At 42.6% G+C, this 26,306-nt stretch overlaps 1 protein-coding gene across 1 annotated transcript; it reads right to left on the bottom strand.

The window, feature by feature from the left end:
* Positions 1 to 221: 221 nt before the first annotated feature.
* gna12a (guanine nucleotide binding protein (G protein) alpha 12a) lies at positions 222 to 25,030 on the bottom strand. Its single transcript, XM_085458843.1, has 6 exons — positions 24,252 to 25,030; positions 18,939 to 19,157; positions 4,371 to 4,421; positions 4,088 to 4,288; positions 3,562 to 3,768; positions 222 to 644 (listed from the first exon to the last, which is right to left on the bottom strand). The coding sequence occupies exons 1-6, from the start codon at positions 24,567 to 24,569 to the stop codon at positions 483 to 485; spliced, it is 1,158 nt and encodes a 385-aa protein (XP_085314969.1). The 5' UTR covers positions 24,570 to 25,030; the 3' UTR covers positions 222 to 482.
* Between the last annotated feature and the right edge of the window lie 1,276 nt (positions 25,031 to 26,306).

The following is a 26,306-nucleotide window of genomic DNA, read 5'->3' as shown; positions in this document are numbered from 1 at the left end:
CTCCTCGTTTTCTTTCTTTGCGCTTCTTTCCCCTCCCGCGGCGTCTTCACACAGCTCGAGCTACATTTCAACAGGCAGCAGTCTGACTGGGTTTAGTGACATGTTGTCATGAGTCTTATATACAGAAGAGAAAAACAACGTTCAGTGCTCATGTCATGTAGTTGGTGCTTTCCTCTACATTTTTTACACATCTTGGAACCTGTGCAAGGAGAAGCCCACTGTCTTTTTTCTTTTCTTTACAGCATTCACACATTTATACAGGTTAAACATAGAGATTCCACAAGGGCCAAAACGTCCAGAGTTGCTTCAGGGCTCCACAGGTTCAGAGGTCACTAAGATCCACTCTGCGTGGGTCAAGTGATGGTTCCACAGGTCAGTGTTGCTTCAGATCAAAGGAGACCTTCTCAGAAGTCCTCCAGGCCTGGATTCACGGCTGGTTTCACAGTTAACAGTCAGAGAGGCCATCGTCTATGACGTGAAGGTCACTGCAGCATTATATCTTTGAGGTTTTCCTGCAGGATGGTGTCCTTCACGGCGTGGAAGACAAAGCGGATGTTTTCTGTGTCTACTGCAGTGGTGAAGTGATGGAAAAGCGGTTTCCCTCGGTTTCTCCTCTTACGACTAAACAACTGCACCAGGAACGCCTGGAAGAAGCAGAGGAGGAAGAGTCTTTATGTGCGTGTGTTCACATGTACTATACTGACGTAAATACAAGATCAGACCGACTTTTATGACATAGCAGGAGGATTGGACTTTTTGGCGGTAAGATATTTTTGTTGTGGAACTATTGTCACATACGTAGTGTTAGAGGGATGGATGTTCATGTTACACATGGCCTAAGCTTCAGATAATGAGGTCAATGTACAGTGGAGAAAAAACACTATTTGATCCCCTGCTTAATTTATACATTTATTCACTTACAAAGATGTGAAGAGTCTCTAATTTTTATGGTAGTTTAATTTTAATAGAGAGATATTGCCCCAACAACAAAAAACACACACCCATTACATAAAAGTTATAAATTGATTTGCATGTCTCCCACAGATTGACTATGTTCCACTGTGGGACACAGATTACAATCAATAAATCAATCAGTCAGTTACAGATACTCCTGATATCAGCTTGTTCACTAGACACCGGTCCAGAGAATCAATTTCTCCCATTCCAACCTCTCCACCACCATGAGCCAACTGCTGAAGGACATCAGGGACAAAATTGCAGACATGCACAACTGTTGTAGTGATTGTAAAAGATCAGTCACCCTCGCGATCGGGAGCTCCATGCAAGATCTGGCCTCACAGGGTGAGGTTGAGCATGAGAAAGGTGGTGGATTGGGATAAATTGCTGTGGTCAAACTGAGCTCTTTGGCATCAACTTGACCCGCTGTGTTTGGAGGAGGAGAAATGTTGAGTATGACCCAAAGAACACCACCCTCACAGTCAAGCACGGAGGTGGAAACATTATGCTTTTGTTTTCTGGGGCCACGTACTGCAACAGCCGGAACACTGAAGATGAGTCACGGATGGGCCATCCAGCATGACAATACCCCAAAACATACTGCCAGTGCAACAAAGGAGTGGCTAAAGAAGAAGCACAATCGGATCACGAGTGGCCTCGCCAGCCTCCAGACGCCAAACAGACGAAAATCTGTGGCTGGAGCTAAAGCTTCGAGTTGCCAAGTGGCAGCCAAGAAACCTAATTTATAGACACTTCTGGGAGTTTCTGTAAAGTTGAGTGAGAATCCCTTCAAACCTGTTGACCAGCTACAAGAAACATCTTACCATCTTGCAAAAAAGGGTTTCTCCATCAAGTACTAAGTGATGTTTTGCTGGCAGCTCAAATGCTTATTCCACTCAATGACATGCAAATCAATTTCAAACTTTTATGTAATGTGTTTTTTTCTGGATTTCTGGTTGATGCACTGTCTCTGTCTATTAATATGAAACTTTCATAAAGACGAGACACTGTTCATTTCTCTGTGAGTGAGCAAACTTATAAATTCAGCAGAAGATCAAGTGATTCTTTCTCCCACTGTATGTGCAAGCACTGCTCTAAACACTGTTTAAATATTTCTACTCTTGATGCTGTAACGACAGCAGATATCCTTAATATGGTCAACTAAGGCTCTGGCTGCAAGCACGGAAGCCCCACCCACCTGCCGTTTAAACCTTCTGTTTGCACAGGAGAACCAATCTGAAGAAAGGAGCTAAGAAAGCTTGCTTCAAACAGTGGATGAACTGAGGGGCCTGATCAGAACAGTGCAAGATAAATAAATCATGCAAAATTAATCCAGTAGAGTCCAAGAATAAAAATCTAGAGCTACAGGGAGCATAATAAGTCTTTTCCAGAAGGTTTCTCAGTAACCAGATAGCATGGAGGTGGAAGCCCTGAAAACAGCTCTCAGTGCTAAGCAAATGTGTTTCAGTGACTCCTTTTCATCCTTCATGAAAGGAAAGGAGCTAATGCTGCTGCTCAGTTTGAAGCGATGCTCTATCTGACGGTTAAAAACAAAACAGTGATCAACACGGCTTACAGGCTGTGAGAAAAATACTGGTGTATTTCCTCTTTTATAACTAGTTAAAATGCTCACATGTTTTAAACCCTTAAAAATATGCTGAAAACTACTAATCTTATGCTTCTGCGCTAAAATCTGCTCGTCACAAAGCCGGCGTCTACAGGAGAAAGGAGCGAGGAGAAAGAGCGAGTCAGCTAAAAATTGTAAAGGTCAGCGGTTCAATACCTGACTGCATTAATGTGCATTTTGAACCCCGAGTATGGATATTAGGTTTAAAGGCATACATGGGATGGATGAGATTTGTAGTAAGAAACCAGTACCAGTACTTAAAAACATTTAGAAAGCTGCACTGTAACACACAGGTTGCAGAGAAACCCAGGTAGTATTAGTAATGCGCTCGTTTTGAGTGTTGCTCTATAATCCAGCTTTTAGGATTATCATTAATTATCTTGACTTCAGTCACGGATGCTAAAAGCCTTATTAAAGAAGCAACCTGGATTATCTCTGCAGAAACGAGAGAAAATATGAGTTGGCAGAAAAACAAGCCTTTAATTAGCAGTATTAATGTTAACTGTATTTCTTTTTTAAAATAAAGCCTTGGTAATAAACTGATGTCTTTATAAATGCTCCTTTACATCTTTCATTGTTGCCCATAACAACCTACGTGTGTGATGACAGAAATTTCGGTCCTTATTAGCTTACATGGTAAACAGATAGAGCCTTTCTACTCTACTGAGCACTCAAAGCTCTTTATACAACTTGCCTCAGTTACCCATTCTCTCCCATTTATGCAAACCCTTCCTTATGTAAGTTCTTTTTATCTAACATTTACACAACTGGGATTACTATCTTGTCCGAGGATATTTGGCATGCAGACTTCTGATTAGCAGATGACCTGCTACAGCGATCCATGTATGGGCAGCTTCTTCTGGAATGCATGAAAGTTACCACTGTTGCAAAGCTGCGTTGAGAAAGATAATGGAGCACTTTAGGAAGACGCTCAAAATCTGCAACTGCATTCAGAGTTTTGTGAAACCTCGGGTTACCTGTACGTCCTCTAGCCTGCGAGGGTCTCCTCTGAACTCAGGAAAGTTCTTGCGAATGTCGGCCGTGCGAATCTTTTCCACCAGCAAGTCCGTCTTGTTGAGGAAGAGGATGATGGACACGTTCAGGAAGAGCTTGTTGTTGACGATGGTCTCGAAGATGTTCATACTCTCGACCAGACGGTTTGTCCTGCGGTCCTCCATCAAGACCTGGAATCACATTGGCTCAACATTATTCTTTGTCTAGTTTTATTTTTTTCAGGTCTTATCTGCATGCCAATTAAGGGTTCAGTCGTCATCATATGACCGCTGACTTGAACTCGAGCCACGACTGTGGGAACAATGAAGTTTCCTCAGCGCACCACAAAGAGAGCTTTGTGTTTACCGCAAATGTTGTGTGTCTCTCTGATGTTTCTTGTGCATTTCGCAATCCCAATAGTCAAGAGACTCGTCTGCCAAACGCTCCGACTGCATCAGCATTTCATAATTAGGCTGATAACGTGTTTTTTTTTTTTGTGTGTGCACGTACCTGGTCGTACTCCGATGACGAGGCCATGAAGAGTATCGAGGTTATCCCGTCGAAGCACTGAAACCACTTCTGCCTCTGGGACCGCTGCCCTCCAACATCCACCATCTTAAAGGGAATCTTTTTGATGACAAAGTCGTGCTCGACAATCCCTTTAGTCGCCTTCCTTGCAAACAAAATGTCTTGCTTGCTGGGAATGTAGCTCTGAAAAAGGATATGAGAACATTGTCTTGCAAAGTAAAAAGTACAGAGTGTGCTTCAGATTAAACCAGTCACTATGACTCACCAGTTGTCCAATACGATCCAAGTTATCCAAGAAGTATTTGACCGACTCACTCTGCAGACGAGAAGGAAAGAATCCATTACAGCCGCGACACAGACCTGAGTCATCTTATACGCATTAAGCAAACTTAAAAGACTCAAAATAATCAAATTATGGCTCTTGATCACATTATCGGAACGATTTCATTTCTTGTATTTCTTCCTTCTTTAATTCTCATTTCCATGGAAGCTGTCGTATTGTGGTTATTAATTTAACAAGACATCAATCGTTGCAACAAAGGACAGAAACCATGTGAACGACCACAATCATATTAGTCCCATCACATCTGTGCAGCTCGCAGCTTGATCACATCTAATTATCGTGTCACACAGAACCTGCCACGAGTCCACAGCTCTTCAAAGCTCAAGATGACATTCAAGCTGCACTGATTCACATTTTCCAATCAACAAAGGATCAAACAGTGACTTTTGATATGAAAAATCGCGGTTACAAACCCGCAGAGAATATAAACCCGAGGTGCGGCTCACCACAGGTTTTGGCTTCTTTCGGCTCATTGTGCTGGTGTGACAGCCCCGTGTTGTGATCTAAAGATCAGCCGTTAGAGAGAAAAACTGTTTTCTATAGAGGCCCACAATCACACCCCCACAGTTTTAACGCTGTTCTGACATCGCGTTTATCGAGTTTGTGGCAGAAACGACTCGGATTTGCCCTGATGATCATTTTAGAGTAAACATTAGCATGCCAGATACATTTAACTAGACATATGTGAACGTGGGAAACAATAAGGTTGTAGTTATATTCCCATCATGACTTATCTGTGCATGCTTCACATCGTGACCCCTATGCAAATATGCGTTTTAAATATCTCTTTGTTTTCGACTTCGTCTCTGTAAAGCACTCTGAACGACCTTGTTTCTGAACACAGCTGTTTGATTTGACTGCACCAATTTTCCAGCTGGAGCAGAGAGCTATTTTCACATTTAATAAACTTACAGTGAATAATCTGCCTAACGGCAAACAGCAGCCAGACAAAGTTAAACACAGAGATATTTCACTTTCAGGACACAATAAAAATAATCTGCTCCCTACCAGCTCTTAAAATTCAACAACATCCTGATAGATAGTTACACTTTGTTACTATATATTCATTAAAAAAGTGTGTGTGAAAAGCCAAGTACATCCTTACTCCTTATAATGGTAATTAGCAACCAGGTGCACTTGATTAACTGATCATCAGCAAGTGTAAACACGGACAAGTCAAAGTCCAGCCCTGTCTGAGGCTGTATTTACATCATTTTAAGACTTGTGCTGGCTATGGTACACAGATGGTGTCCTTTCTTTTTACCATGACTGTATACAGACCAGAAATACTCACACAAATGAGAGATTATAACAGACAACACACTGCACAAAAGGTAGGCTGTGGCGTCACAAGGCGACCCTGTGATGAATAAATCTGGTCGCACGTGGGCACGTATCAAAACACAACCTGACTTCCACACACAGCCGATTTACACGGAGAAGGGAAATGAAACCGAGGATAAGAAAATGTGATGAACGTGACTTAATTCACAGGAATAAGGAAACACAATAAGATGACTCATGCGTCACGCTGTACAGTTTCACCATGTTCCAGTCTATAGAAAGAACATGATTCGAATCATTTCATATCCTCTGCAAACATCCACCGAATCAGTCATCAGGGAAGTACCTAAAAATTACCACAGTGTCTGCGCTGAACACACAAAACTTAATTTGGTGGAATATCCCAGTGTGCTATCAACTCTTTCACTTTAGATCACACAAGATTATCCAAGATCTTCGCCGACTCTTTCTGAATGCATATAGCACAGCTGAAGTTTTTGGATGTAGCTTTCCTGATACTTCAGACAGCGGTTGGTTCCTTTCATGTTTGCTAGCTTCGAAACTCAATTAGACAACTGTTGAAACTTGAGATGTGTAGTCCATTACTATGAGCACCATGTGTGCTTTTTTGTCACTGCTCCACCATCCACTGTTGTATAGTAATGTGGTTTAAGCGCACACCGATCTTCACTGCAATGGATCGCACAGCTCACTCAGGTTTTAAGAGGCTGCTAATTGATTTTCATGCTGCTTGGAAATGAATGGAGACCAGCGGGTGCCTGCAGCAGAGGAAAAAGGTTTATTTGGTTTCTCTACAGCACGGGAGCTTGATCTTCAGAGTGTCGTGCTATTCTCATGTGCTGTAAATGGGCTGAAAGCAAGCAGGAATAATAGGTATATGCATTTCAAACTGGAATCAGGCTGATTCCCAACAAAAGTTTAAAAATGAACCTTTCTCTTCCTCCCTCAGGAAACAGCTGTGCGTGTGAAAACAGGAGAGGAGAGGGGGAGGGAGGGATTAGCGAGTCAGACAGAACTCAAAGTTTCAAAGTCAGTTTAGCACTTGCATCACACGCACACACTACAATATAACATTATTCCTCTGTAATGCCGTGCTGACAGCAGCTTTTTCCAGATGTTTCGGTTTCTTTCAAACTGATCAACGAGCAACAGTTACAAAAAAAACTCCAAAAAACAACTCTTACTCTTCATGTTGGCCCTGACATGCCCCATAACAACCAGGAAACGTGACCTCTGAGTGGGTGAGATGTGAACCGGTGACCCCGCTGCTGACCTACGGTGTCATTGGCAATAGGAAACACAAAGCCGGGGGGCTCTGATTGGTTCAGCCGGACACGAACGGCAGGGGAGGCTGGTTGGAGGGAAAAGCAGGGAGAGGGGAATTCCCAGAGATGAAGGGATACGCAGACACACCAGACAGACACAGACACGCACGTGAGTGTGCGCCCGCAGACGCAATGACACGCACGCACACGCGCTCAAGCACAGATCGTTTCCACGGGCGCTTCAACTGCCATCAGCACAAATGAAACAGTCCGATCATTCATGCGGTCGAAGCTTCAGACTGAATTTATTTTATTAGATCAAGGATGGATTTTAGTGCCTGGTAATGCAGAGCTGTAAATGAATAAAATATAGCTCTGGGCGTGCATGTGGGAGTGAGCACGTATGTGTGCGAGCGTGCATGTATGTGAGCCCGTGTGTGAGTGTGCATTTGTGTGTGTGTTGAGTAAGGCAGGAGGAATGTCTCCATTCATGGTGTGAATGGGCAGATTAGAGGCTTTATTCCAGCAAAGACCTGAATAAGCTCCTGTTCTGTGTGTGTGTGTGTGTGTGTGTGTGTGTGTGTGGGGGCACAGGTATATGTGTCACTGACTGTGGGACTAAGTGCAGTGCTACTGTGGGTCAGTCTTTTCAATTCAAATAATAATAAATACTATTTTTTATTAGCTAATGAATAATTTTAAAATTTAAAATGTCCACTGACCTTTCCAGAGTGTCATTTTATGACACCACATAGATACATTTTTATTTATTTATTAACAAAGAATGAATCAACACTATTACACTTCATGCCCAAAAGCTTTGAATGACACACCATGAATCCAGTTCTTGAGGCAGGCAGACTGGCACAGTCATCGATGTGCTTGGTGAGTCAGGCGGAGAAGTTGTTGTGTGTCTCATGCAGCGATGATACGGGATTTTTAAGACCGATATTTAGTCCTGTAAAAATCAGATATCTTGATACGTTGGCCAATATTTTTTCCTTTTAGAGACACAAAACAAAAAGACATCGCCTTCATTTATATGTCCATTTGTTCACACTCTCCCGACTCTGCTTAGTCTCTATATTACTATTTTGTCTATTATTGCAGGGTCTTCACCGTACTTAAGGCGACTCGTGTTATGATTTGATGCTAAATAAACACAACTGAATTGAATAGATCAGCTGGTTGTTTGTTGCAAACTGCCCTCTAGTGGACAATCTATGCAACATCACCACTGGTATCACGATTGTAGGGTGTTTCTCCCCTGTCCTCGTTACTTTTTAATTGTCATTTTTCCAAAATTTAAATGTCAATACAGATTAATCAACAAGTAGCTAATACTGGCTAGTCGGGCTTTAATCTCCAGAGCGTTGAAACGAATCAATAAATTAATAAAACTGAGTGCCAAAAACTGCAGTTCCTTAAGTGGCCACTTGAGGCTGGCTCCAAAAATGAGCTGTTCCCCAGAGACCAACGACACATCTGAAACAAGCAATTTTACAGGGAAGAATTTTCATGTACGTGACCTGTTAAACTGAATTACACCTTAAAGTTTTGTTATCTGTGTTATGTATGCCTGCACAATCTGAGGATGTTTGCTGCTGTTAGCTAAAACTGTGCCTGCTGTCGACAGCAGCTTCAAAACTGGAGTTGACCATCTTTTCTTTTCAGTCTATGCTTATTTCAGACAAAGAACTGTTCACAAATTGTTATCTATTAAATTTACAGTATTGGACACAGCAAACTGCTACATTTAAAAAGTGTAAATTTTGCTTGTCAACCTGTGCATGATAAACACGCAGGCTGGGTGTGACAGAAGTCAAATGCAGCATCATCAATTTTAAAAGGGCGAGAAGTAGGAATTCCTACTTTTCTAATACTGAGGGGGAAGCAGTTTCAGTTTGGATTTAAATTAAATCCAGAAAACTTTACAAAACCTCATCAATGTGGCAAATCAATGAATCTAAACCAAGTGTTTCAGCTGTAATGCTCAATGTGATCTATATTTCTGAGCTGAGTTCAAGAAATCTCTAGAAAAAAAAGCGTTATTTCAGTTCACTTTTCTCCAGATTTGTCTGGAATAGAAACTGTTGCCGATACTCTTCAACACAGCTGTGCTCAGCTTCAGCTCAGGTTTCCTGCTCAGGGAGGGATTATGTTTGAAATCTATCAGTCTAAAACATGCACTCACTAGCTGGTGCAGATCCACCACTATCTTATTTGCAATCCCTGCTCTGGGGATATTTTATGTTTCTTCCTATCAAGGCAGGGATATGCATTATAGATAAAATGGGGTACCACAAACACACTATACACAATGTTAAACCTCAGCAAGGCCCAAGTCATCGATGAAATGTGTGCGTGTGCAGCGTCGCACGCATTTGTGCGTTTATAGCCTCTTTACACCTTTGTGAGACTTCAAAGTCCTCTGAACGGTGCAAAGTCTAAACCTACGCTGACGACAGCAGCCACCACTTACTGTCACTCCTCGATCTACAGCCTTGTTTTCCTCGAGCAGGGGAGGTTCGATGTTTATGTCCTGTATCAAACTGCGTGTTATCTGGGTGTGGTGGGAAAACAGAAAAGCCTACAAGTAAACAAACTCCTTGCCTGTGCTTGCTTTGGGTTTGTTTTTCCCCTCACTATCTCCCCTTTTCCTTCGCTCCATTTTCACTGTGGGAGACTCCCCATCTCAACGCTCATCTCTTTCCACTCCCTTTCTCTCTTCCTCTCATCGGACTCTCCTCCCTCTCCCCCGTCTGCTCGCGGCCCAGCTCGGGCCCAGTTGTGCCTGGGAAAAGCTGATTGCGGTGTCCCCGGAAAACCTCTCCAAGAAAGTGGAGGCGGAGAGTATCTAACTCAGCACATTTACTCCACAGCAGACATTTTGGTTTCTTGCTGTCGAGAATAAGGCTGCTGTTGCTCCATGTTTTGTCCGAAAAGTGAACAGAAAAAGAAAACCAGCACTTTTTTAGGTAGCGTTTAACTTCCTTTATCCTCGATTGGGCCCCAAGCACATGCACATAAATCATTTAAAAAAGAGATGACAAATATAAAGTTAAGTTTGACATCCCTGACTTAAACTATTTTACATCATGGGCCACTTTGATGTTAGGTTAGGGCCAGTGAAAATCCCCTTTCTTCCAGTGTCTAACCACACATTTAATCCCTGAGAAAACGTGTGCAGTTTGGCAGGTTTATTCAGGCCCCTGCGCCTTATATTTCACACTCTTGGTCTAAGTAATTTCAAAAACAACTGGGCACTGTAGTACACGTTAGATGTGTTGGGAACTTACTGCTTGAATTTGGTGCATTGGTAATAACTGCATGCAGCAGGACAGTGAATCAGGGATTGCCCAATATTAAATAGAAATACAGTGTTCATGGGCTCACTGGTTAAAATGTTTTAGCTCTACTAGCAGCATGGATGAGATCTGCAGTGTTGCTCAATTCCAATAGTCCAAACTAGATGATTTCAGACAGTGAATTGCTGGAGAGATGAAAGGAATCAAAAAATAGAGTTTAAGTTGTAGATCGGCACGGTAGCTCTGATATGCAGTTCATATTCATTCGTGCTTTAATACCAGTAGCAATTGACAGCAAATAGTGTCGTATTATGGGTCACTGCTGAATCATCCACTGACATTGAACATCTAGAAAGCCACAAATGCCTATTATTTTTATTTATTATTACTTTTTTTACCACAGCACTTCACTTTGCAAGGCTGGATGTACTTCATCACACCACACACGCCACAGACTGCCATGTATAATACATGTAATGCACGATTTTTACACTCCATTTATACTTTGCAGTAAGAAAATGCTGTGATTTTAGTCGCGAGTTTGCAGAAGCTTGTTATCAGAAGCGTCGGCTCTTTGAAGAAGCTCTGGAATGAGCTGACGGCTATTTTTGGTATCAGCTTGTAGCTCCTCACTAAACTCACAGCATTTCCTGTTTACCTGTGACCTCTGGAGTATGATGAGGGCCCTGTGAAGTGAAGCAATCTGATTTCATCAGGAAAGAAAAACACATTTTTTTCCCCCCTTTAAATTTACAACTTTAACCCCTTAACTCCTCGAGTATCATATTTCATACATTCAGTTTTTGTGAATTTTTGACACTTCTGCATCATCAGTGTGATTTCTTTTCCACCCAAAAAACTAAATTAATGAATTTTTAAGTCATACATTGTAAAAAAAAAAAGCCAGATGTAGCAAATATGATACAAATCAAAACTCATATATGCAAATTAAAGGGTTTTTCACTACAAGCGTCGTTCACCCAGTCTCACACACATTCAGCCTCTGTTTCTATACCAAAACATTCACGCACACAGTCATCCTCCGATTGGGTGAAACTCTGGGTATTGAGCCACTAGACAACCCGCTGTACCTCCCGAGCCACAATAATGATGTCAGTGGGACAGAATTTAAACATGGAGGCTAAACTACTGTTTTACATCATAACCTACACAAGCGTTCCCTTTACACCTGCGGTACACATCTGCTAGAATTGCTTCAAACTCAGTCTGGACCCATGCAGAAGAAAAGGAGTGTTGTGCAGCGCGTTCGCTACACAGCCAGCAGGTGTTTAATGCATTGCTGTTTTTGGTTTCTTTACGGAATTTGCTGACAATCAGAAAAACACTGACTTTCACCAGCTTTACTCCACTTTAAAGCAAATCAAGAGCTGAACCGAAGCACTCAGTCCACTTAGCCCACACAGACTGTACATCATTCACAACACTGGAACAGCAGCGATTTAAATAGCTGTCTTGAGGTGACGAGCAGATTGCGCGTGTTTCAGAGTCAGTGTAGATTGATACTTTTGAACAAGTCTGCTGATAGAGTGGCACCAGGCCACGAGCATCAAAAACGCCTCTAAATGCGAGTCCTATGCGTGCTGGCCTTTAGAGAGAACGATGCCTGCAGGCCTGTGTGCGGCTGTAACACACTAACTTTATCACGCAGCAACTCCAGATAAGACAAAGCGGTCTGACCCAGAGCTGTACATCTCAAGCACGCGCACACAGTTTGTTGAGTGTGAGACAGCGGAGACAGAGACGTAAGCACCTTCTATGTGACTCCAGCTTGTTTTGTCACCGATAAAAGCGTAACAAGGTTAAAGGTCGTCCTCACAGCCCCGAGCAGACAGTAAAGCTGCTGCGTCACTTTCAATAAAGTCCAAATAAAACTAGCTGTTACAGCCAATGCACGGAGCACAGACAGCGAGCCCAGCTGGTGATGCCGATGCCGTGAGACATTCCCTCTGTTGACAATATGGTTAGCGATCATTCTGCTCAACCATTGAGTGTCATTGACAAGCTGTCCGGCCCTTCACAGCATATCTGTAGACGTTTATTGGACAAATGGTTTCTCTAGCCGGTCTGTTTCTCACAAAATGTTCTTTAAAATATAGCAAGTGGCTGTTGAAAGGAGTCTATTTGTTTTTGTTCCTGTGAGACGGGAGAATAAAAGATGAACTTGGAAAAAAAAGCAAAGGCTGCTCGGGCTAAAGACAGCAGAAAAAATATCTGCCAGACGTGACTCATCTTAGGAAGTTTCATATGAGTTTTGAGCGTTTCACTTATTTTTAAAAGCTTATCTGGTTCACTGTTTTGTAAAATGACATAACGAAATGTTATGATGCCTTCTGATGATGATTTTGTGGATGTAAAACCTTAGGAAGAGAGACAAAGATGATGATAAAAATGTCCTCCATCACTTTCACTGTAATAACTTGCATATCTTCTGTGCACTCGTGGTGAGTGGTCGTTGCCTATAAAGAAAACATTTCTTGTGCAACCCACTGGTGTTGATCTGTGTGTGTTTAATGTTCTGCACGTTGTTAAAAGGGAGAAGAACTGCTCTGCTGTCTGTGAGGAGTTTCACGTTTGTGTTTGCTGGATGTAATTCAGGAGAAGAGACTCCACAGAGTGCACTTCAGTGGCTCCATTTACAGTCAAGAGGAAAATAATTACATCTTTGCAACGTCTCCAAAACAAAAAAAAATGAAAGCGAGCGAGCGAGAGAGATAAGGAAGTTATGCGAAAAGACAATAAATACTTTGGCTTCACTCGGTGCAGTACTAAACAGTTAACTGCAGCTTCTTTTTCAGCTGGCAGGTATAAACATTTCTAATGTGATCCGGTTGCTCTCTCGGATGTTTTGAGCACATCAGCGACTATTAGATCAGAGAAAACAGGCTGAGGTAAATCAGTTACCATGCAAATATCTCCTGCTCTCCACATCAATATGACTACAGAAGTGGAATGCAAGGCTACAGTGCAAAGTTTTTTTCTTCTTCTTTGCAATATTACTCAGTCAGACCACTAAGAGCAGAGGAAACGGAAACAGGACAAGAGCATGATTAGTAATGAGTAGCAGTTCTTTTGTGTTTGCTGTAAATGTTGTTTGCCATCATATTGAAACTTAAAAATGCAATTCTAAATTTAAATGCGGACACGCATGAAATCATCAGGTCAGCCAGTGACTATACCCAAATCAGAGAGTGAACTGAGAGGTGCTTTTTTTGCTGAATGGGAGATTTAACATTTAGTAAGGATTTTATTTAGAAATGTAGTTGTTTACGGATCCTGGGATTTGGTCAGGAAATCAAACACGAGGAGCTACCTGTGGTTGCAACCCCTCCCAAGAAGGGGCAGATATACCAGATATATCAGGCTAACTACTCAGTGCAGCAGAAAGGCTCAGGAATGCTTCAAAGAACATGAAAAAGAGCCCCGGGAGTTGACCTTGACAACCAGCTTGACAATTTCGGAGATTCGATTCAGTTCAATTCAATTTTATTTATATAGTGCGACATCACAACAGCAATCGCATCAAGGTGCTTCATATTGAAAGGTAAAGACAATCAAATGAGCCCGTGAGCAAGCACATGGCGACAGTGGGGAGAAAAAACTCTTTCTTAACAGGAAGAAACCACAAGAAGGACGAGGCGCAGGGAGGCGCGGCCATGTGCCACGAATGGTTGGGGGTGAGGGGGACAATGGAGAGCCAGAAATGAATAATAACTAATGGTTAAATGCAGAGTGCAGATAAAAAGGTGAGTGATAAAAACTATGTGTTTTCTCAGAAAGGAAAGTTTTAGGCCTGATCTTAGTAGTAGAGAGGCTGTCCAAACTGTGAGCTGGTGACAGCTGAAGGCTATGCCTCCCATTCTACTTTTAAATATCCACGAACTACAAATCACACATGAGACGATAATGATCCCCGTCCCAATTATCCCAATGCAAGTGAGCATCTACACAATGCAACAGGAAAAATGTGATCCAGGAAGGCCCCGGCAGCCAAAGGATCCACTGCTCACATCCCGCTGCTCAGGACCACAGAGGACGTGTCCAAGCTCCAGCAGGTCAGCTGCGTCAACAGTGTACGGAAATCAACACTATTAGACCCGTGGCTTTGCGGTGGCTGATCGCTGTTTATAGTTTATGGAAAAGTTAAAGCCTGTTAATTAAATGCATTCTCACCCAAGAGAGCTGAAGATGATGAACTGGGCTAAAAAGCAAAAAGGGAAACTAATATATCTGAGCTGGACAATGTACTGCATTATTACGGCTTTATCGTTTTTGTGTTTTATTGCATTGTTATGCAGTATATACACACACTACAAGTTTACAACAAGCTTTAGTAAAACAACAGCCCCTCTTTCTCTCTCGCGCTCTCTCTTAGCATCTCCCTTACTCTTACAAAATCATTATAAACAATGTGACAATTTCAGCCTCAGAAGCCAGCGGCACCTTCAAGAAGAAAGGCACACCATTACAACAACCTTTTAAACACGTCTCCCACCGATTCTGGGGGTTACCGCGGCTTTAACCCGAATAATCATCTTCCCGAGGTGTCTACCAGGAAATTCGTGCTCGAGTTTTGCAGTTAAAAGCAATGATTTGTTTTGCTCTCGATATAGCAAAATAACATGTACATCCTTCAGTTTGAGAACTGAGATCTGGACACAATGCATTCGAATGCCGTCTTGGACTCTGGAGGATTATTTAGAAGCCAAGTTATCATAATTTCATTGTTCAGCTCACCAACCCCTTTTTGTCACACCGCCAAGTACAATGCAAGAATAAACGTTCCCCGTATTGCGTTACATTTAAAACATGCGTCGGACACATTACTGTTACATTCTTCCAATATGAGAGCGGGTTACATCAGTTCACATACAACCAGTTACATCAAAGTAGCTCTTAAATTAGCGGTAGCTGTTTGTGTCAGAGCTGTTCCAGTTATTATTTTGAAATATCCTTTTCTTAATCTGACCCTCATGCATCAAGCTGCGATATTGAGGTTTCATGGAAGCCAGATGAAAGCCAAGAGAACACTAATGAAATCAAACCATTAGTGTTGCAATTCCTGGTAATATTTTGTTAAGCTCAGGAACTGAAGAGACCAAACTCCAGAGCTGTAGATATTCAAAGAAATGTTCACTTTGGATGTTAGATATCAAAGATACGTCCTCAAAAGTCATTTAAGCTGCTTCTTTAACAGAAAGGTCAGACGTTATTTTACTTGACATTTTCTTTGGCCAAAGCTTAAAGCCAGTTTATCTGGTTTAAACAACAAAAAACCCCAGACTACACTGTGTCAGAGATTTCAGTATATTCATATATTTCTTTACATAATACCACATAAATCATGTTAAGTATTATAAGGTGGGAAGTGTACAGAAGAAACTAGAAAATAACACTAATGAAGAACTGGACATTGTAGAGTGCCGTGGGAAAGTATCAGCCCACTTCCAGATTTCTTATTTTTTTTCATATTAGTAACACTTCAATGTTTCAGATCATCAAACACATGTTCATTTTAGCCAAAGATAACCCGAGGAAATACAAAATGCTGTTTTTAAAACATGATTTCACTTACTAAGGGAAAAATCTATCCCAACCTATGTGAAAAAGTGATTGCCCCCTAAACTTAATAACTGGTTGCGCCACGCTTGGCAGCAAGAATTGCAAACAAGTGTTTATAATAACTGGAAATGACTTTCAAATCACTGTGGAGGAATTTTAATTTTGTTTGCATAATTGTTTCAATTCAGCAACATTCGAGGGTTTTCGAGCATGAACGGCCTGTTTGAGGTCACGCCTCAACATCTCAGTTTGATATAAATCCAGACTTTGACGAGGCCACTCCAAAACCATGTTGTTTTTTCTGAGCCATTCAGAGGTGGACTTGCTGGAGACGTTTTAGATCATTGTCCTGCTGCATAACCCAAGGTCTCTTGAACTGATGTTCGGATATTCTTCTTCGGGATTTTCTGGTAAAAAGCAGAATTCATGTTTCCATCACTTACAGCAAGTCGTCCTGAAGCAGCAAAGCAGCCCCAGACCGTCACACTACCACCACCATGTTTGACTGCAGCTATGATGATGTTTTTATGACCTGCTGTGTTAGTTTTACAGCACATGTAACAGGACACAAAAGGTTCAGCTTTTGTCTCGTCAGTCCACAGAGTGTTTTCCCAATGGAATCGTGAACTCTGACCTTAACTGACTCATATGAAGCACGCAGTTCTTTAGACATCGTTATTGGCTCTTGTGTGACCTGATGGATGAGTCATCTATGCACTCTCACTTCAGTAGGCTAGTGACTCCTGGGAAGGTTCACCACTGCTCCAAATTTTCTCGCTGTAGTCACTGGAGTCCCAAAGCCTCAGACTTTGTAACCCTTTGTGATGGACAGATGTCAGTGACTTTACTTCACTTTGTCCGGCAGATTCTATTTAAGTGATTTTTAAAAATTCAACAGGTCTGGCAGTTATCAGACCTGGATGTCAATAATGAAACTCAACTTTCAAAAACTGTTTTTCACACAGGGCCAAGTAGGTTTGGGTCGCTACTTTCCTTTCATAATATGAAATCATCATTTAAAAATCCTGCCAGTGCTACCTGTAACAGGGCAGCCCTTAGCGGCTGGAAACAGTGAGATGGACCAAGGCAAGTGTAGTGGAACAAAAAGTACTTATTTGCTATACAGCTCTCCTTACAACAATTCACTCGTCGAGCTTCTTCACAGCACAATCAACCCTCTAATGACAACCGGCAGCCTTAAATATGTTCAGCTGTCACAGACTAAACCATTCTTCCACTCTCAGGTAAATTCTTAAATCCCAACCTTCCACCACAGTATACAATATATCAATTAGAATAAATAAATACATATCACGTTTTCATATTAATAAATATTTCACACTTTAATTTTACACCAAACCCAATATTCTAAAAAAAAACCAAAAACCCAAGCACGAAAAGATTCACCACACTCGCTTTACCAATGGTCGTTCCCGGAAAGGTGGGTAATCATATCTTACAGACACTTTTTTGCACCACTTTTATCCCTAGATTTCCCACACACACATTTGCATTAGTTTTCCTTACTGGTAAACCTTAATCTCAATCTCAATCACCATTCTTCTCTCCTGACAGACAACCACCACATTCCTTGATGAGGAGCAGCAGTGCTGAATCTGAAACAAGGCTACCAACTGATTTTAAAATTCCCAATAAATAGTCAATAAATAATTAAACTTATTGTGTGCAAATGTTTTACTGTGCAAATCCATGCTTAAAGTGCAATGCTAAAAAAAAGGGCTTGATAAGGTGATTTTAATAAAGTTGAAGGTGTGCTCTAAAGTGCTATACAGATAATATAATATAAATAAATGTAGTAAGGAGTCCTCTTCCTTATACTACCCCTTATCCAGTAGACACACCTATGGTATCAATTTCAAAATCCTACGTTGTCTTGTTTTCAAGCTATCACACGCACAAGATTTTCAGAAAGCTTACTCTAACCTTGAGGTCAGAAGAAAAGATTTTTAGTAGATGCACCTATAACATCAATTTGAAGCTCCTACGTCGCCTTGTTGAAGAGTTATCGCTCCTAACTTAGGTGCCGACGCTGCCCGCCTGCATTTTGTATTTGCTCGGGTCATCTTTGTCTAATATTAAAATTTGCTTGATGATCTGAAACATATAAGTGTGACAACAATTAACGAATCTGGAAGGGGACAAATACTTTTTACAGCACTGTAACTATCACTGACAGAAACACGAGCATCTTCAGTGCACACTCATAGGCCTCTGATATGTGTAAAGGTTGGAAGCTTCTGCCTTAGACTGCTGAACGAGTAAAACATTTTGAACCTTTGCTCTTCTTTTTCTATTGACTGGGTTTACAAAAGACAACAAACACTTTTTGAGTGAAATGCCCTTTTAAACGGTTACAAAGAGTTTGCGTCTATATACATTGTTTTTCTTTAAGTCTACAAAATCCCAAAGAGGGGTATCTGCACCACACGGGAGATTTCTGCAGCAGCAAAAAGGATCAGGGAAATATTTTGCAATGGTTCAGCTAATCTAAAAAACATCCACATATGTGTGTAAAGCAGGGGAAAAGAGTACAAGTAGGATAACAGTTTGTTTCACTGGTGATTTGCTTTGGTTTAACTATAACAAACACAATAGCAGCTACATCGGTGCATGCCCTGGCATCATATGTTGCAACTGAAAGCACATGAAAAAGCACTCGAGCAGAAAAGTCATACTAAATTGCTCAGATGATAATAAAGCTGAATATTCCAAACAACGCTTTGATTTAAGTGCTCATTTTCTGCAGCACTGGCACACGAGCACCTTTCCCTCCCTTCTTGCTTTGCACCCTCTCACCACCTCAGAGTACTGCAGCTTGTTGCCATGAAAAGCACAGACTGACTTTACTGCATCTTGCAGAGTTTCTATAGCAATAATCACTTTCATATAATTACAAGGGTTAAACATCATCCAGTTAAAATTACCACTTTTGGATGTCTCAGGTGGTTAGTGATGAAAGTTCGTAGGGGCGTGGGAGGATATTAAAAGGACTGAGAATAATGTCTACTCACCAGCTGGAACTCGGAGCGTCTCGTGTAGGCCTCCTGTATGCCGGCGTCCGCCCAGAGCGCGCTCAGCGCCATTACGTACAGCTGGAACTCACTGGGCTCGACCCCCGAAGCGCCTACGCGGCCCTCCCACGACATCACCAGCATGCCCTGCTTCTCATTTTCACAGCTCTGCCAGCTGATACCCAGCTTGTCGCGGGCATCCACCAGCACACGCATGCCCTGCAGACACACACAAGAAGAGCAGCCGCCTGTCTTAATGTCGCAGATATTTTTCTTACCACACAGATGGGAGGGAAAAAATGAGTCTAGCATTCCTCGTAAACATGGAGTAACTTTAACGCTGAAACTCATGCATTTAAGTCACACTCTGAACGCATACACGTGTGGCTGCTGGTGGTTTTTTGAGGAGAACCATGTGGGATCTGTGTGGGAGGTCTCTTCCTGAGACTGAATATTCCTCCTTCAGTTCTACTTTTTTCTATTTCCGCCATCTAGTCTCTTGAACAGCTACTCCAGATGTCAGATTGAGGTGGGCTGTAACTTTCTGGAAGTGATGATGCAGCATTTACGCCCGCTTCACACAGCAACTATAAATATATACTTCTTTTTTCTCTCTCTCTCTCTCTCTCTCCAGCCAATTCTTGTGAACAACTGCGAGCATCACCAAAAATGTAAGTTAGCTATAAAAACCTTTGATTTTTGAATCGGTGAGCTCGCGCCGATCCATTACACCCTCACCGGCTCTTACTAACTCACTGCAAATGTGAGGCGTATTTCACAGCATCTCCAAGTCCAGAGCGGCTGAATTATTAAAGTTGTTGCTCATCTGTTCTATGGATCGTTACAATGACTCTGCTGTGAATAATTTAAGAGTGTCTCAGGGGTCAAAGTACGTGTGCTCTGTGTGTGTCTGTCAATGACTCATGACCCATCTGAATCTTTTGCAATAGTCAAATTTATTTGTATTGCTTAATCTCACACTGAAGAGGCTTTTACACACCCACAACATCAACATCTCCTGACCCGGCTCAGCGTCGTCTTTACAAATAACATGTGAAAACCAGGAAGTCAAAGAGAGAGAGCCCCCACCACCCACGCTTTTGAACATGGCTATAACAAAAAAAAAGGCAAATGCAAAGAGTGAAAAGAAGGTTTGACTAATGTATCTACAATGTATGTCTATTTCATGTGCGCGTGTGTGTGCAGTCTGACTTGGCTGCCCTCTGTGACTCAGTGTTGTGGAGTGATTTCAAGTCTGAGCCTGTTCAGACTTTTTGTTCAGAAATGCTGTTTTTGTTTTTAGGAATGAGTGAGATGGATGTGAACCTAAACAAGTGAGGAAATCCCACAGTGGTGCTTAAAACAAAGACACACACAAACACACATGCTGCATTAATGTGACGAACATGCAGACCCACTACCAGCGTGGACGCAGCGAACTTCCCAAAGCAGAATGACCGTGTGAGCTTTGAGTGAGTCACATCGACTCATGACACGAGCCTTATCAATTTACTAATCTGCCTCATTTGTATCATAATCCTCCATATTCCTGTCTGCGTCTCTTCCTGAGTGCCCGCATGTTTACTCCACTGTCTGCTTCCATGCCGATCAGCCTGTCACTGTCTGCCTGTAGCAAGTCAGTTATGTGCGGCTCAGTTTCAAAGCCTCCGAAGAATTCAGATGACTGACGTTGTCTTTGCTTTGGCCGATCTAAGAGGTCAGTACCAGAGGACTGCACACATTCTCTAACGAGAACTAGCTTGTGCGTTATCCGGACGTTCAGATGACGTCAGCTTGTGTGCATTTCTGGTCTGCCGCTCATGGGTTACTGTGAATCTCAGCTAGAAAAAGGGGAACAAAGGTAGGGCTAAACACTGGAAGTCAGGTTTGCTTACTGTTATGAGTCTGAACATGTTGGTAATTACACAGAAATGACAGACAGATGGCTGGCACTGCTGCCTCACAGCGAGGAGGCCCCAGGTTCAAATCCACCAGCTGGGACCTCTGTGGAGTTATCTCCCTGTGCTTGTGTTGGTTCTCCCTGGGTTAGGTTAATTTGCAATTCTAAATTGGCCGTAGGTGTAATTACGAGTGTGAATGGTTCCAACCACTACCTTCCCCCCACTGACCAGAAACTGGATAAGTGGAAGGAAAGGTGGATGGATGGACAGGTGTTGCATGGATGTTGTAACTCTTGTTGTAAACTGATTCAGAGTAATTCTAGTTTATCACTGATTATCTGGTTATAAACATTTGAACATATGCATGCACAAAGGCCATAAACAACATTCGCTTTACTTCCCAGGAAGTGCAGGTTGCATACTTCCCACAACTATGACCCAGTTTTTGACCGGACAACTTCCTTATGTGACTGACATAGGATACTTCCACACATGCACTGGCACCCCTGAACTTTTCCAAGCTATACCTTAAAGAGGTGAAAATGTAAAATCCTCCCAGCTCGGCAGCACAAAGTCTGGGCGATCAAGTTAAATAATTCCCAGGTTAAATTTATGCAGGAAGCAGTCTAGCGAATTCACAGCGAAGGAGTGGTCGTACTTTGCTGCGGGCCCTGCACGCGCTGCTCAGGCAGCCTGAAGCAAACAGATAGTCAGACTGAATGTGAAGCAGACTCCGAGTGTACAATATCCTTACTTCATTCGCCTGACATCCACGTGTAAAAACAGCTACATAGAGTAGACGGAGGAAATATCAATAAGACAAGAAAAGGAAAAAAACAGCTCAGAAGATTTTTTTACATAGGATATATGGGGATTTAGTATTTGAATCTTCTGCTTCCTGTTAACTCCAACCAAACTTCACCTCCTCCCCAGCCGTAGAGGGCAACGCCACAGGACGCACAAATTTAAATGAGTAACAGACTTTGATTGAAAAGCTCATTTTATGTGTTACTGGCCCTCAGTATCTGACCACACGGGGCGAAAAAACATTAAAATCTGATGTCTGAGCTGATGGGCTTCTCACAGTCATGGCGTGGTCAGCAGCGTTAGTAGCAGTTGCCTCCGGCAGATGGCTGGAGCTGGCAGGGTTCAGTTTCATTTATAAATGTTGTATTGAAAAGCGGCTCTCTTTCCTGCGTTAATGCAGTCCACCCCGCGAACTGCACTGACCTCCTCCTCCTCTAAAGCGACGCCTGCCTTCTGAGCCCACGGAGCCCCAGTGAACGATGGGACTGCAAGTGACATCAACACCAGCCACAAAACACAACACATGAGCGGGCAGCCGGTGCCAAAATATCTGCTGTGAACCAAACGAGCCAAAAAAGAAGAAAAAAAGAGAGAGAAAAAAAGCAGGCGAATACTTCAAAGAAATTCAAGAAAGGCAATGAGAGATAAAAGCTACCAGAGATAAGAGAAGGGAGCAGCCATCACATGCTCAGTTTAGAAAAATTAGCTCTTTTTTATTGCTGGTATTTATCTTCTATTGTGATAAAGAAATGCACCTCAAAAGTCCAAAATGACTCAGTGATCATTTACTTGCTAGTTAAGGCTAACTTAGATCAGAGGGGTTTTTTGTTTGTTTGGTTCACCTCTGACAATGGTTAAACCACAGATTTATCCACCGCTTGACAAGATAATCACTCAGACCGCATCTGAACTCCACCTCTCCGCTGTTTATTTCTGCAGGCCTAATTGTGCAGCACACCTGTGCATTCTCTTTCAGCTTTATCCGCCCTTCTTTCCTTCCTTTCCCACTTTGCTCTCTCACTCTTCATCAATAGGTTCCCATAAGACAGGGGGTTCCCCGCTACACCTGGTAGGTGACACTGATCTTCCACCAACAACCGCATCTAGCACACGATTGGCTGTTATTCCTTTGTGATGTGGGAAATCCAAACAGCGGCGTCCAAACTCAAAGAAGGCACATCATGTAGGATTAACTTTTTTTAAGTTCGGTTAAGCTGGGATTGCTTCAAAATGTCCTCGTTTTCCAACACCAAATTATCCAGATATGATTTTAACGCTCATTAATTCAACCACTGATGATAAATTCGTTATTATTGCTGTTGTATCATCTACATAGATGCTCAAAGGCCTTTTTCCAGCAGCCATCAGTCCTTCAGTGGCACATTGTGTCGCCCAGTGAACGTTTATCACGTTACAGGGCTGATTGATCATCGGGAAAACCGTTTTCCAATTATGTTAGCACAGCTTGTGCTGATTAAAGAAGCCATAAACGTCGAGTATGCGGAGCATCACCCAATTTGCCTGCATGAACCTCCAATAAACTCCAGATTTTACAACCACGTGTGCTACTCTCTTCAGCAAACAGCACTGAATCTGCAACTGAGCAAGAGTGCATCACTTCTCAACCAGAAGCTTTTTTTTTCTTGCAGTGGTGAGGTCACTCCAGGATCGTGGCCTTCTGTGCAGATTTGCAAAGAAAAAGCCGCATCCAAAAAGACGGGGAAAAGAGCAGACACTGAACAGAGGGATAAAACAGAAACGATTAATCATTAATGAAAATAACTTCCACTTACAACCCTAATACTAACATTCGCTCTTTATATACTTTACATGACGAATGACTGCAGCGCTGGTGAGGGAATTACAGATGTTTTAAGCGGGGTAATAGCTGGTAGTTTTGGCCTGGCCTATCAGCTCCTACACATCGCGCATTGTGTGTGTTTTCCGGAGTTTGGCTGCTGGTAAAGTATGTGGTGTGTGGGAAGATTGTGTTCTTGATCTGGCCCGAGACAGGACGGTCACTGTATACTTGTGTTTGGGGGAGGGTACTGAATACTGTCTTGTCTGTGCAGAAGTGCAGGCTCTTATCATCCTCGTCTGGGCTGTGTGGCACTCAGGACGGATGTGCTCATCCCTCAGGAATAGTCTGGTATTGTTAGCTGGTGAAGGAGGCCCAGCCATGACAGCAAACAAAGGGACAGGACGCACACACACACATAGACTCACTTCAGGATAAAAATATGCACTATGTCAACAGACCTCTGTGTGTGTTTAAATAAGTGTGTGAACCTTAGTCGCTAATGGCCCAGGCCTGCAGATATAAATTGTTCCCATCATCTTGATTTTCCTCAGAAAATGTTTTGGCTGTCTTAAAAAAAATAAAAATCAATCAGATTTATTATAAAAGCTAAGACATAAGCAACTCATTCAAAAAATCTGAATAGTTAGAGCCACAGTGACCTAAAGTGTCAATTACTTGTGAAAACTTTCAAAATGCCCCCTCACTGTTGTCCTTCTCAGATATAAAACACGATTTGGATGTTTAACAAACACGGCAAACATTAGATATGTGGAGGATGAAGGCCCCCTCGAGCCACGTCTTTACCTTCAGTATATTCTCATAGATTGTGTCCCGGAAATCCAGAAGTGCCTTCTGATCAAACTCCTGCCCGTTAATGATGCGCATCTGTTTGAGGAATGTGGACTTTCCGCTCTCCCCGGCCCCGAGCAGGAGGATCTTCACCAGCCGCCGAATGGCTCTCCTCTCCCGGGCGATCATCGCGTCTATCTCCCGACTCCTGCGCCTCGCCTCCCGCTCTTGCGCCGCGTCTCTCTCCCGGCTCCTCTCCTTGCTGCCGACAGGGTCCCGGCTGGCCTCGGCCGGGAGCAGACAGCGGCTCAGGGTGCGGACCACTCCCGACATGGCGAGTCGTGGGAAAAGTTTACCGAAACTCCAGTGGGAAAATGTTCATTATAGGATTTTGATCCCCCACCCCCGGGATGGAAATGGTGCGACTACAAATTTCACGGATAAACACGATAAACACGCGTAAAAAAATAAAGTCTACATTTAGTTTGAGAAGCCGTTATCTAGTCTTCAACCGGCAGACAGCCCGTGTCCATCTTGGTTAGACCTCGCCATCCACAGAAATCACTCTGGACACAGAAACAAAGCCAGAAAGCAACAAAAGAAAGTTTAAACGCTCAAATGTTAGAGGCCCGAAAACAAAAACAGAAAGTTGACCTGGAGTCCGTGTGTTCATCCAAAGCACAACAACTGTAACAACGCTGAGGCTGTGGTATCTGACTCCGTGGGACAGCTATCCAAACTATCCAAACACAGCCAGCGGTTTGTGAACTTGGAAGCTCCTGCGGGCGGCGCTGGGACGGCCAGACTGCTGAGAGTTACTGATAATTCCCGACAGGGGGCGCTAGCAGACGGAAGGAAATACATATAGAAGGAAAACAGAAACATTTAGCGCTGCTGGTGATGCTTTCTCCTGCTGTGTGTGTGTGTGCGTCATCACTGGGAAATGTGGTCCTGCTCGGTTTGAGCACTTTTACAGCTCTGTTTGTGGATGGTTTATTGTCAGCGTCACACAGATTTTACATGTGGTCACAAAGGTTTACAGGCCAAGGTCAAAGATACCTGTGGCCCATTAGCACTGAGTAAAGTGGGGCACCCAAGGGGCTATTGGCTCGGCACTTTATACCCCTGTTGCACACCCTGTTTAATTTTTAAGTGTGCATGAAGCAGGAGGTACAAAAGTCCAATTTACCTTTGTGGCATAGCTGATGATGTTTGTGAGCGTGGGTCTGCAGGCATTAGTTTAGCAAAAAATATGAGACAGAGGCAGTTTGAGTACTAGATCAGGGGTGTCAAACATAAGGCATGGGGGCCAGAATCAGCCCACCAAAGGCTCCAATCTGGCATGCTGGGGGACTGTGTTTTCATAAATTTTGCAGCTTTTCTCCTGAAGTCCTCAGCAGTGGAAATTCATACGACACTGAAGTAAATAAGTAACAGGTAAAGAGTTAAATGACAGAAAGTTAATGTTTTTTCACTGCCAGACAGTCTGGGCAATCGGATACCAGAACCCTCTCTGTCTTTTTACATGTTTGTTTTTCAGAATTTAAGCTGAAGAGTCGTGCTGACAGATGTCTTTCATTTACTGCTGAAGCATTTCTGTATCATGTAGAAAAACTGCACTTCTTTTTCTTTAATTAAATATAGGATTAAATGTGTAGTTAAATTTCTTTACGCTGACAAACAGGTGAGTTTCACTGGTCCAGCCCACTTAAGATCAAAGTGGGTTGTAAGTGGCTCACGATGTAAAATAACATTGCAACACTGCAAGCTACCTTCACAAAAAGGACACTGAATGCTGCACTAAGTATTGAGTACTCATGTTAACATGTAATGAGGTATTAATGATTACTGAATACTCTTGAGTTGGAGTGTTGCCAAGGAATACTGTGGCTTGTGTGATCGCACACACCAAGATGATCTGTAGTTTTATACAGCTACACATTTTCTCTTTACACTGTGTGTAATTGAGTTGGACACATTCCAGGTGCTGGATATTACCAATTTAACTTCTTACTATATGTGTAAACCAGGCCATCCCTCTATTTTCTTTACTTCTTATTCTGTTTAGGG

Source organism: Copadichromis virginalis, linkage group LG6, assembly GCF_057382275.1.
Source record: "Copadichromis virginalis isolate Kocher_CV1m ecotype Utaka linkage group LG6, C_Virginalis_male_GT1.1, whole genome shotgun sequence".
NCBI lineage: Eukaryota > Metazoa > Chordata > Actinopteri > Cichliformes > Cichlidae > Copadichromis > Copadichromis virginalis.
This window is presented reverse-complemented; position numbering and strand designations above follow the sequence as displayed.

Coding starts and splice junctions, on each gene's coding strand:
- gna12a (XM_085458843.1), bottom strand. CDS start 24,569: ATGTCGGGAGTGGTCCGCACCCTGAGCCGCTGTCTGCTCCCGGCCGAG. Junction 19,158..24,251: donor TCTATGAGAATATACTGAAG/GTAAAGACGTGG, acceptor GTGTGTCTGCAG/GGCATGCGTGTGCTGGTGGA. Junction 4,422..18,938: donor GACGCTCCGAGTTCCAGCTG/GTGAGTAGACAT, acceptor TCTCGTCTGCAG/AGTGAGTCGGTCAAATACTT.